Raw genomic sequence first — 13,944 nt, forward strand, 5'->3', positions numbered from 1 at the left:
AGCTTAAGTTTTATGTGCATGTGTTCACAGTATGTGCATGCATGTGTGTGTGTTTGTGTGTGTGTGTGTAGGGCTAAGGGTAGAGAGAAATACAGATGTGGAAGACAGATGTGATGGGGAGAGGCAAGATGAACTTACCTTGGGTTTGCCTTTTGGCACATAGTAAATCCCGGATGCTCGTAAAAGGAAGTAGCGCTTCTTCCAGGACTTCTTACCATCTTCTTTCAGCCAGAGCACTCCCTCCATCTCAGGCACACTGATGGAGCTTCCACAAAAACACTCCTGCAGATAAAGAGAAAAAAAAATACACCAACAATTACACATAATTTCACCTACAGCATTTAAAGCCCTGACTCAACGTTTCTCCGCTCTGATGTGACCTAAATAAGTCAACCTGTCTGCAGGACTGAGAGCATATGTGTGTGTGTGTGTATATGTGTGTGTATGTGTCTCAAAGAAATAAGTGAGTGCACAGAACCCCTCACCTCCAGCAGAGCTTCTTTATTCCTGTCCGTCATCTCGCATGTCTCCTTCCGCCCCAACAAATAGTTCTAAAAAAAGGAATGAGGCTCAATTAGGTCATAAAACCAGTGTAACAAAATTTTATCTGCATTTAAACAATGTGCCTCAGCTAAACAAAGTCTAGCACTTCCTCATTTTCTTTCACCACAATACAATAATGACAGTGCAAGCCTGAAACTTTAAAGAACAGATTCTTTAATTTGGTGGCTAGACATCCCTTGACAGTCCCATAAACTCTCTCAGATTGGGTGGAAACATCAGCCAGACAGCACTCACCTCTCTGAACCTCATATCACATCAATTATTCAGTTACTCTCAATATTTACACCACACTGACCTACTTACCCCGACACTTAAGGGCTACTACATCAGAGTTATAGCGACTACACCATGAATTCCTTAAATGGTAAATAAATCATACCCCTCACCTGAGCTCTGTGTAACGGTAATTATGAGTAGGTCACAAATGAACAACGTTTTAGTATGATATAAAATACAGCTCTGAAAAAAATAAGAGACCACTTCAGTTTTTGAATCAGTTTCTCTGATTTCGCAATTTATAGGTATATGTTTGAGTAAAATGAATATTGTTGTTTTATTCTATAAACTACGGACAAAATTTCTCCCAAATTGCAAATAAATTGTCATTTAGAGCAATTATTTGCAGAAAATGAGATATAGCTGAAATAACAAAAAAGACGCAGAGCTTTCAGACCTCAAATAATGCAAAGAAAACAAGATCATATTCATACAGTTTTAAGAGTTCAGAAATCAATATTTGGTGGAATAACCCTCGTTTTTAATTAAGGTTTTAATGCATCTTGGCATGTTCTCCTCCACCAGTCTTACACACTGCTTTTGAATAACTTTATATCACTCCTGGTGCAAAAATTCAAGCAGTTCAGCTTGGTTTGGTGGCTGTGATCCTCCATCTTCCTCTTGATTATATTCCTGAAGTTTTAAAGTTGTTAAATTTAAAGAAACTCCAGAGCTGTATGTCAGACTGCTTTTCTTAATAGATAAACTAATATGACTTCTTGGTCAATATGAGTGTTTGAGATTAGTAAAAGCTAAAAATATATAAAACATTAAAGAGGAGATCCCTTTGTTGTATGTGGCTTTGTACCTGCTATCTGACTTTATAAAGCACCAGGAGACACAGACAATGTCACTTTCTGCTTTGTGCAATGTTTGCAAAACTTTGTTTCGCAAGAGGTATGCTGAGGCTTTTTATAGCACTGGAAACACCAAGCTCTGCTGGAATCTGGCCCTCAGTTCCTCACCCTGTTATTTAAGAATTGAGATTTATAGACAGCTATAAATGGCAACTGTTTTCCATTACTGTTCTTGACACATCATTGTGACCCTGTTAATGATAATACTCTATGATTATATATAACCACGTTTAAACACCAATGCAGAGAACCTCAGTGGTTGACCACATCCTGTATCTACAGACACTGTGGCAGTGTTGAACTGGTGAACAGCTTTGGTGTACCATACTAATGCCACATCCTACCTGTGGATTCTTGAACAGAGCGTATTTCTCGATTCGTTCGATGAACATTAGTCGGTTGGTGCTGTCTCTCGTCCAGTTCAGCAGGTTCTCCACCAGGTTCTCATGGTCCTCAAAGATCCGCTCTAGAATAACACACACACACACATACACAAAAAAACAGGAGCATGTGTTAGTGGCTAATTTTAAACAATACGCATTGTTATACTGGTTAATCGGTTGTTCCCATACTAGTATTGGGACATGTGCTCATTCATTGTTTCTTCAAAAATAAAGGGTATAAAATATTTTATTCTGCTTTTGTTGGAGTAACTGTCTATAAAAAGACTTGTCATTAGATTTTGTGGAACACTGCTGTAGGATTTGATTGCATTCAGTGACAAAGACCATCAGTGGATGTTGGATAATCACAACCTCTTCATTTCAAATAAGCTCCACTGCTCCACAGCTCAGTGCTAGTGGGTATACCCCTCAGATGCCTGGCATTAAGTATAACAGACAAGCTTTATCAGTGTATCACTTCTCACAGTTATTCTACTTCTCAAAACATCTAAAACAGGTTAACCACTTCACACTTAATACTGGATTCTACTGGACACTTTCTATGCTTTCCCAAACTGAAAAGCTTCTTCAAACACTCAAGGCCAAAAAGTCATTCTGATGCTGACAAAGCTGACCAATGCACAGTGTGTGTAGCAGAGCATGTCTGGAGCTGTGTGTTAGGCCAGTTAATGGGACACACTCTCACACTCAGGAGCTCCCACAGCCTGTTAGAGACAGTGACAGTGACATTTATCTGAATTACAGTAAGCACTACTGGCACTTCTTCTCTCCGGCTGCAACACGGGGCATCAAACTCAAATCATTCTTCAGTCACTTACACAACCCCCTCTACTGCACTCCCACACACTAACGCACTAACACACTAACACAAACACTCTCAGGCTCTCTGCTTCACAGACAGTTCAAACTCTCATCAACTGCACCCTGAGCTGCAATCGAGAAAGACAGAGCCTGTGAGGTAATCGATTTTGATAACTTACATAACAAATTATGGCCCACTTCACCAGATCTCAAAGGGAGAGGCAGAGCTCACAAACAATTGTGTCTGAGGCCGAAAGATTAACGCATTTACCAGAAAACCAAGAGTGAAATAATCCCCAGAGACTGTGACGACATACTACCTTGATATGAGACCACGCTCTGGTAAAGCTGGTGAACAAATGAATTGAAAATGGAAATGGTAAAATCCCTAATCTGAGGGATTACTGCTGTCAATCCATTAGGTGATTAAAAACCTTGAGGAATTAACAATCCTTTACACTCCTGATCCTAATACTGGGATTAAACTCTGTCCCGTCACTTAATGGGACCTACGCCAGCGAAAGTGACGTTTCACCTGAACCCAACGCAGAGTGAAAAACCTACAGACACAGTAGCTGTAACCTTTTAGAATAGCGATGCACAACATATCTTATTGCCATAATATGCATGTGAGGAGGTAATAATGTTGGAGGACATGCAAATTAAATCTAATTATGGTGTACTACAACTTTTTTGCTGCAAAAGGAAAATCTGCACTTTTCTAATTTTTCATGACTTGACACAAGTTATTAATTATATGAAATTTTGGACCATTCATTTCTCCTGAAATCTGGCGAAAATTCCTGTAATTGTTATATTGCTATATACATCACTAAAAAAACTGTATTGCAATGTCAGTATTTTCTAATATTGTGCATCCCTCTTAAAATATGTCCTTCAAAGGTTCTCTACTAAAGACCGTTGTTCACAATAGAACCATAAACACCCAAAAGAACTACATTAAAGCATAAAATGTTCTTTGTCCAGTAAAATGGTCAAAACATCCCCAAAAGCAACATATTCCTCCAACCTCAGCTCCTCCTTCTCTTTCTTTCTGTCACTTTTCTGTTCTCTAACAGGCCTGAGCAAGTGTGTTCAGCAGAAGCCCTGGAGATGTAGGTTAGGGTCACACGCATGATCGCTCTGGACCTACATTTACAGAGCACAGCATGAGCTGAGCAGAGGCCAACACACTGCCCCACACACACACACACACACACACACACACAGCACCACCATGACTCACAACCCAGTCATCAGAGATGGGCAGAAAGATAGACGTGCCGACACGCAAACATGCGCAGATGAACAGAGGGAAAGAGATGGAACAATTACGATGATCAGACAGACATATGGACAGAGGCAAAAAAGATAGGAATCGGCAGAAAGACTCATGAAAATCCCAAATGAACAGATAGATGAGAGAAACAAAGACATGGAGATACAGATGGATGGACAGATAGATAGATAGAAAAAAGGACAGAGAAATAAAGTGAGACAGGTGAAAAGACAAAGAGAATCACAACAAGACAAAGAGAGACAGAAAGCCAGACAGACAGGCAGAGACACAGAGAGAGCAATAGTGGGTAGTACAGACAGACAGTGAGACCGGCAGTGGGAGAGAGAGAGAGAGAGAGAGAGAGAGAGAGAGAGAGAGAGAGAGAGAGAGAGAGAGAGAGAGAGACAGGAAGAAGGACAGACAGACAGTGAGACAAGCAAAATGTCAGAGAGGGACTATCAGAGAGACAGACAGGAAAAGAGACTTAAAGAGAAAGGGATAAGGGACAGAGACACCCTGAGGTAAAGCAGATTGCAAATGGGACTATATCTATGTTCCTACTACTCAACATGTAAATGTGCATGTAGAAATTAAGCAAATCATTCCCTTAGAATCCTTGACTTCCTAAATACTGTATGTGCTTCAATTTCTTCACAGCTCTGACCCCGAATGATCTCCACTGCTTCCATGAAAAACATAATTCATCTTCCTCAATTCATGTTGCCCCTCCCCCATCATCTATGATTGCACTGGATAATCCTATTGGCATTTCAGAAATGCTAATCTGCAGTGGGCCAACAGACCAAACTGGACCAATACCAGGTTTTTCAAGAACATGGAAAATTGAAAAACACAAAACGGGTGAGGACTAAACCAGATTATATGTGGGAGTGGGAGGGGTCTTCTCACCCATTTGTAGCTCGCTGATCATCTCCACTAGAGACCAGTCCAGACTGTAGCCACAGTGGGATTTGTCCAGCAGGCTGTCCAGCACCTGACGCACCGTCTGCCTCTCGTCCACCATCATGGTTTTGGAGCTCTCGTCAGAGAGGTGCACCCGGATCACCAACTAGACAGGAAAGATACACAAGATTGCATTAGGATTTTCTTGTTTGGTTATGGCCTGAAATAGGTCTTACAAAATCCATAGGTATAAATATAAATGTGTCCCCCTACACAGCTCTAACAGCAGGTGTGCTGAATGTCTCAGAAAACTGACTAAAAGTATTAAGTATGTATGTCATTAACCAAGACTGGTTTTAAAATCTGTGTTTTGGTTTTGGTCTGTTTGGTCATTTCTGATTTATCTTAATGAAAAGATTTGTTCTATTGAAAAAAACACCTTAAACACTGAATTCAGGTTTCATCCAATTTCATTTCTACAGCTGTATAAAATCAGGCACCCTTACAAAGAGCTTACTGAATTACAATCTTGTGTTAATTGTAGGATGTAGGATGCCACTGTTGCAGCAAGTTAGCTCGGTGAAATTTCGTCAGTCCTGGATATTTAACCATCACCCGTAAGTGGTTTTATTTAAAAGTGAAAATGTTCTAGTACCACAGCATCTCAGCTACCAAGTGTCATACCACATAAAGTTACACAGAGGAGCAAAACTCAAATTTAGCAAGTGAGAAAGCAAAGTTCAGTGTGGCAAACAGAGCTTTAAAGAGTTGTAGAAGGTTGATGCTAGGTGGGTGCTAGGCTAACAGCTAACCTAGCTAACTGGGTGCGATATCTTTGCCTAGCTAACCATACACTGTGCTAAGATGACTCTGACAGAACACAGAGAAAAGATCAGAACTATTTAGTGAGCAATGGGGATAATTACCAATTACTAATAAATATTTATTACAGTTCTAAAAATAAAGCAATGCTATACTATGCTAAATTTTTTTTTATTTTTAAGTTTTAGTCTGAGAATGATTAATTACTAAACCTAACACCAATTCAAATTACAGCCAATACATTAAGCTAAATATGAGAGCCTGTACACATTTTTATTTATATTAAGACATCTGTTAACCTATGATTTTCACAGGCTTTATGATATATCATTGGGTGGTCTGCTCTAGTTTACACACCCTAGACTCCTTTTATCACAGCCAAGCACAGAGAAACCCTCAGTCACAGACAAAAGCCCAGAAATCCACTTTATTCAAAGACTAAATAAAATAAACCAGCTCCGCTCAGACACACACACACAAACGCACACACACACAGATGCATTAAAAGCAACAAGGCCCAGCATTACCCTATGAGCACACGCTTTAAACAATCATCTTTCTCTCTCTCTGACACACAAACACACACACACACACAGGAACGTACACACACACACACACACACACACACACACACACACTGACCTACTTTCACCGCCACATGGATGGTCAAAGGCAATCCAGCAGCCACACACTATAACAAGCATACAGGACACATATACACAAGCTTTATTTATTTTTTAAATAATTTGCAGAATTATTATTAACACTATATACACAATCAGCCAAAACATTAAAACCACCTGCCCTGTCTGATTTAGACATGAGGCATGAACTCCACTACAGATGTCCTGTAGTATCTGGCACCAAGACGGTAGCATATGATCCATAAAGTCCTGCTAAGACAGACTAGCTCTTGCTCTTCACATGCATTAATGAGCCTAAGGCGCCCATGATCCTTTCACCAGGTGACTGTTCACTTATTGCCTAATATGTACACTATATGTGCAAAAGTACAAAAATATCAGGACACCTGAATGTAGGTATGTATATGTACATCTGGTTACATTGGCTCAGTTAACGGTTATTCCATCACCAAGAGAAATTCAGTTTATTTCCCTTGATTTTGGAATAAATGATTTATTCCAAAATCAAGGGAAATAAACAGAATTTCTCTTGGAATAAATGATTTATTCCAAAATCAAGGGAAATAAACAGAATTTCTCTTGGTGATGGAATAACTGTTAACCACTGAGCCAATGTAACCAGATACATATACATACCTACATTCAAAATCACACGAAAAGTGATTCAGTGCACTTAATAAACAAGAAAATAAATAAACAACATGAACATTGTTACTCAATAACAGTTGCACTTGTTTCCAATTACAGTTATGATTATTTGCATAAGTGAGTTATATAAACAGACTTCAGCTTCTACTACAGTTCGCCTGTACCAGGAGTGAGTGTGTGCAAAACCGACTGGCCTCTCAAGACTCACACTTACTCACACACCTCCCTTCCCAAGTGTGGTTCAGTGATCACATCACTAAGTGTGTGTGACGATGTGCTAGGCTGATCCTCTCAACTTGACCACCTAAATTAAAATAAGACACAGCTGTCTACACACACACACACACACACACACACACACACACACACTCACATACACACATGTATATTGCCATCGTGCCTTCTGCTACCCTATTATGACCTACATCTACACCTTCATTAGATCTTCCTCAGTCTACTTTATACACAAAGTAAAGGGTCATTACTCCTCTGTAATTATTTAAGTGGTCATCCAAGAGCAGGGATGCATAATTCTGATCCTTAAGAGATATCCTACCCTGGAAAGGTCAGAACCAACAATCCTGGCTCTAATATGAAGATGACCCTGAAGGCCTTTGTTACCTGGATCAGGTGTATTTGTTAGATTAGGATTAAAGCTAAACTCTGCAGGGTGGAAGATCTCCAGGACCAGGATTCTGCACAATTATTCAATGGCACTGCTCCTAACAACCCTTGTTGGCATCACATGTTCTTTAGCAAAGATTTGAATTCTATATATAGAATCATGACTACATGACAAATATACTACACTTAACAATGGTAAATCTACAACTAAGAGAGGAAAATGATCCAATTTAAATAACCAAAGCCTATATTGCTATTTCAATATACATTATTTACAGCATCAGCTGATGTTCAATACAGATGCACTACATAATTTGGCAATTCATTTTTTTTTTTAAGTTTGTAGGTACAAGCATTTGTTGTGGACATTCTTGACAGGTTTTGGTAACTTTTATATTATTTATTACGTCAATTATGTAATTAAAATATATGCAGCTTTGAAAAAAAAATAAGAGACCACTTAAAAATTAAAACCACCTGGAATATAATCAAGAGGAAGATGGATCAAACCAAGCTGAACTGCTTGAATTTTTGCACCAGGAGTGTCATAATGTTATCCAAAAGCAGTGTGTAAGACTGGTGGAGGAGAACATGCCAAAATGCATGAAAACTGTGATTAAAAATCAGGGTTATTCCACCCTGATTCCCTTATTCCACCAATCTTGATTTCAGAACTCTTAAAACGTTATGAATAAGAACTTGTTTCTTTGCATTATTTGGGGTCTGAAAGCTCTGCATCTTTTTCTTTAATTTGACATGAGCTGCATTTTTGTTGATCCAGCAGATCAGCTAATAAACATATTTCAAAGACCCCCCTATTATAAATATAAATATACTCAACGTACTACATTTTATGCACTTTGTAAATATGTCACCTACTCTGTCTAATAGCATTACACTAATGTTCCACTTCACCTGCATCATACTCTGTAATAATCAGGTGCTCTGTGTTTTACTATTATGCAAGAGCAAGTGCTAATAATAGGCTCAAATTAAGATAATAGATATTATGTCACTTCTATCACTGAGATTAACATGTAATCTGATTTCACTTCACTTCCACTGTCTCACTAATCTGCTATCTAATACATTATATGGACAAAAACTATTGAGTTACCTGCTGATTCATTCTGAAATTAAGGGTATTAAAAAGAGTTTATCATGTTTTTGTCTGAGTAACTGTCTCTAATCTTTACGAAAGGCATTCAACTAGATTTTGAAGCTCTATATGACTGTGTTTGTGCCTTTGCACATTCATGTCAGCAATAGGCACAAGTTAAAGTAGCTGAATGCTTTCATAAGAAGGGGTGTCCAAATTTATTAAGTAAACTATAATGTCTAAAATATTTACCCATATACATTATATTGACAAAACTATTCACTCACTGGAAAGCCTTCCCACACTGTGAAATGCTCTAAAAATGTATGTTAAACATATTAAAAATATGGTTTTGTTAACACGTTAATACACAGTGCATACTAATGATTAAGGCTGAATTAAAGCTGGAAAGGGTAGGCTGACATCAAATTAAATCCCAATGGATTAAGAATGCAAGTTCATATATGTGCAAAAGCAGTGAATACTTCTCATAATATAGTGTATAAATGAACAGTATTCTTCATTAACTCTTTAAACTCCAAGGGATTTGTTCAATAAACCTTCTCATTCTTTTAAATACTCTCTTTTAAAGCTCTTTTGCACCAGGAGTGGCATAAAGTCATCCAAAAGCAGTGTGTAAGGCTGGTGGAGGAGAACATCCCAAGATGCATAAAAACTGTGATTAAAAATCAGTTTTAATTTCTTAACTCTTCTTAACTTTTTTGTATTATTTGACGTCTGAAAGCTCTGCATCTCATGGCATCTCAATGGCATTTCAGCCATTTCTCATTTTCTGCAAATAAATGCTCTAAATGACAATATTTTTGTTTGGAATTTGAGAGACATTTTGTCCGTAGTTTATAGAATAAAACAACAATGTTCATTTTACTCAAACATATACATATAAATAGCAAAATCAGAGAAACTGATTCAGAAACTGAAGTGGTCTCTTAATTTTTTTTCCAGAACTGTACATATATTAATTTACCAGCACTATATTTTAAATTCAATATTTAAAAAAATAACAAATATTTTAATAGAAAGCTGGAAAAAAAAAAAATTAAAAAGTTATTTTCAAAATAATGAATCTGAATAAACTCCAGAGAGAAAGGCTCTGGGATTTATCCATGGTAATCTAACATGCATCCTTATCCTTGGTCATCACTCAGGTTTAAGAGATGGGTTTGATGGGCAGACCGGCTAGTGGCAGACTTTCTTTGAGCTGTGTCAGGCGGTCAGCCAGCACGTGGCCACTCTGCAGTCTCCTGGGGCCCTGCGGAGCGGCCAGCACTAATCCTAACACTCTGCATGCTTGCATTCATATCCAGCTTAAGTGGACTTTAAAAGCCGTTTTAGACCAATTCCACTCCAAGGGCGATTTCAGGACTTGTGGAGATCTGCAGAGCTGCAGCTTCAGTGTGTTGTTATGTGTGTGTGTGTGTGTGTGTGTGAGCATGCTCTGTAACACTGACCTAACCCACTACATACAATAATATATCAGGGTAGGTAACACACAAACACACAAACATACATAAACAATGTACAAATGCACACTAGCACTTAAACAGAGGCAAAGATTTAATCTTTTTCCTTGCACTGGAATTTTAGAATGGTCATCTTGCCCACGTTGCTTACATCAGCACAGCATAGTCACACATGTCATTAGTCACACGTCATTAGACTGTGCTTACCCTGAGCCTTTAAGGTAAGCAAACATGGCGACCTGAAACAACCCAACACACTTAATAAAGACTAAGCACTGCACACACAGTGCACAGCATGCACTGGGCCAAGCCTGCTCTTAGCCGTGCGTGAGAATGTGCTGAAAAATCATCAGCATTTATTTCCCCAGTGCGTTTGATTCAGCCTGTTAGTGTGATGCATACTGCAATGACCTATTTCTGCTTTCCTCCTGCTGCATCTGTGCACGAGGAGAAATCATGCTAATAAGTTACCAGAGCACAAAATCTGATAATGGAGGTTATACACTGCAGTACAGTGAGTCGCAGTATGAGCAATATGTTTCTCTATGTGTTTATTAATTGTGGGAAGCGAGAAGAATGTGCAGTTATCACTACTAGCATATTGTTGTTGTTGTTATATCAAAACCTTCAAACTCAATCCTTTTCTGGTAAATGTTTATTATTTCCTTTTTTTGAATAAAACATGTCTGCCTTTTAAACATGATCCAAAAGTATCTGTTATAAATTCTTAACTGAGAATAGCAATGTAATCTGCTTTTAATTCACTTTCACTGTCTCGCTAATCTGCTGTCTAATATCTGCCCATATATAAATTAATCCTATTCTACTTCACACTATTTTATACTTCAGTTTTTCACTTTTATAGTAAAAAGCCTATGTATAAAAAGTGCTATCATTTTTTAAGGAGTAAAATTAAAGAATTGTAATTTTAGAAGGTTAAACTTTGATTTGCTGCATTTAACATACATGGATTAATAAAAACTATCCAAAGATGTTTGGTACGCATGTTCAGAAATGTAACAGAGCTGATACTACACAATTTAAAAAAAACAATAAAAGAGATACTGTAAAAGTGACATAGCACCAATTGTACCACAGTTAGTTCCAACCCTGCAATTTGATTGGCTGACAGATTTTTTTTTAGGAGTGCCAATATTGAATAGTAATGGCACTCTGACCGGTACTCCACCACACACATAACATAACAGAGCAACCACACCAGAGCTTACAATCTATTGGTAAAAGGCTGCCAATGTGAAATTGCAGTTTTAATATTTTTATATGTCATTCATTACTCTATTAAACACAAAATAATCCCAAAACAAATGAAAGCTACATGTGTGAAATTTAACAATGTAACTTGCAAATAGTCTCAACTACCCATAAGTACACTGGACACGGATACTGCGCTTTAAAAAAGTAATACTGTTGCTGTATAGGTATCCTGCAGGCACGTATCAATATTAGATGTTATTCTGACGTAAAAGGTTTGTCATCTGACGTCATGACCAACATTCAACCTGAAATTAAAGTCTATTGATGTTGGTGGCCAGCTGGGTAGGTAGGTAGGTAGATAGAGACCATGATCTGACTGCTGCACCATTTAAGGTAGAATAATCAAGTAGATCATTTTATACAGAGCTGAACAGCTTTGGCAGTGTGAGCCATGGGATTAATATAACATTTAACATCAACTAATGTTTAAACAAATAAAGACTGAAAATTATAAACAGTTAAACAGCAGTCTGGAGATGCTGCTTTTTGCAGCAGTTTGTTTATGTTAAAACTTACTTTAAATGTTGTTTATGGCACTTAAGTAATGGTCTTTGAACTAAAGTTTAGTTGTACCAATAACTCACATAATAGCCCTACGCTTAAGTGTATTATTGCTTAAATATAAAGCTGCAATCAGAATCTTGGATATCTATTTTGTATATTGTTGCCATCACTATGCCACTTTTCAAGTTTTTTACTTCTCTAGTAAAGTTCCAAATTTGAATATTCATACTTTTTTTGTTACTTAATTATCATACTGAAAAAAATGTAGCAGCATAAAATGTGCTTAACATAATTTACGTTGTTCTTAAATATAGGGAATATTGGATATAATTAGATAGAAACATATTATCTGCTAGTTTGACATCTTATCACCTGAAACATTCACCAAAAGACGTTTCAGGTGATAAAACGTTTCAGGTTTCAGGGGTCTTTTATACGGCTGCATACAGATTTGAAATTCCAGGTGCGGTTGATGAGAACTCTCACCTTTTTGACCTGTGCCTCCTTAATCTTCTCCAGAGCGACACGGATCTTCTCTGCCTTGAGCTTGGCAGCCTGCTCCTCCTACAAACATACAAACAAACACACACACACACATTCACAGTTAATACTAATAAAAGAGCCTCACAATAAATACATACATACATAATACATTGTCCTGATGCTCTCCTGTCTCCCTAGATTACTACTGCACCTGACTTCTCCAGCATGAAGACATCGTGGCTACAGGTTCACGCAGGAGGCAGTGTCTCTGATGTGTTAGTTCCACAGGATGACATTAAACAGCTTGAAGCCAGAGAACAAGAACATGCTGCATTAAGATGAGCTGAGAGTGGGTAACCATCGTGGGTCAGTCACATCCATGTATGGCTTGTAAAAAAAAAAAAATCAACTGGATTTGCAAACAGAGGTCCACTCCTCAGTCCAAGTGCAGATCAGATTTTCTTGGCCAGATTAGGGGAAGCTGCTTCTATCTAATGCATCTTCATCTCTGGAATTCGAGGTGCATCAACAGCAAGTGAGGAATTCCCTCCAAAGATAATATAGCCAGTGTCCCACTGTGGATCAGGAATCTTCTTCATGGTCGGTCCTCTCTCAGACTGGTAGAAGTGGCGTGAACAGAGTTTGAGATGAGAAAGATAAATGTCCCCAGAATGAGATGATTATATTAATCTTCAAGTAAGTCAAGGGAATTCTGGGAAGAGTGAAGCTCAGTGCTGCTAATGTTTGGAGAGGAACGCAATCAGTGAGGCAGGGAAATCCTCAGCACACTGAGCGCAGGGGATCCTTCCAACACAACAACACACAGAGCTACTAGAAGCATGCGGGGGGTGGGGGCGTGAGCATGCCAGACAGATCCTACTCGTCCTCTCTCTCTCTTTTTCTCTCCTTCTCTCTCTCTCTCTCTCTCTTGAAACTCCGCCTCTTTTCTGCCAGGCACACTCACCAACTGAGCCCATTTCATTTTCTCTGAGTGACACAATCCAAAGCCTTCCCTTCCCTGTTTGTGTGTGTGTGTATATGTGTGTGTGTGTCTTTGCAACAGCTGTAGAGCAGGCTTGGGAAACAGGCCGAATCAAAGTGTATTATCCTCTCTGTTCTGCAGTGCATAGTGGCATTCATCTCATCAAGACCCTCAAACACACAAACACACACACATACACGGAATACAATAGGGGATGGTCTGTTTTCCTCAATCAGCTCAATCTCAATCTGAACCAACACACACACACACACACACACAACCATGACCCCCCCCC

The 13,944-nt window shown here is 38.5% G+C and overlaps 1 protein-coding gene across 4 annotated transcripts in view; it reads right to left on the reverse strand.

Annotated features, from left to right (window-relative positions):
• Positions 1-13,944, reverse strand: part of raph1a (Ras association (RalGDS/AF-6) and pleckstrin homology domains 1a) — a 104,075-nt gene that overhangs the window by 11,161 nt on the left and 78,970 nt on the right. For all 4 annotated transcript variants that reach the window (XM_007234141.4, XM_007234140.4, XM_022680260.2 and 1 more), the window contains 5 exons: positions 12,671-12,748; positions 5,091-5,250; positions 2,042-2,163; positions 486-551; positions 139-282 (listed from right to left, as the gene is read on the reverse strand). In XM_007234141.4, the coding sequence (XP_007234203.3) occupies positions 139-282; positions 486-551; positions 2,042-2,163; positions 5,091-5,250; positions 12,671-12,748 (570 nt within the window). The remainder of the gene's footprint in view (positions 1-138; positions 283-485; positions 552-2,041; positions 2,164-5,090; positions 5,251-12,670; positions 12,749-13,944) is intronic.

Source organism: Astyanax mexicanus, chromosome 11 (genome assembly GCF_023375975.1).
Source record: "Astyanax mexicanus isolate ESR-SI-001 chromosome 11, AstMex3_surface, whole genome shotgun sequence".
NCBI lineage: Eukaryota > Metazoa > Chordata > Actinopteri > Characiformes > Acestrorhamphidae > Astyanax > Astyanax mexicanus.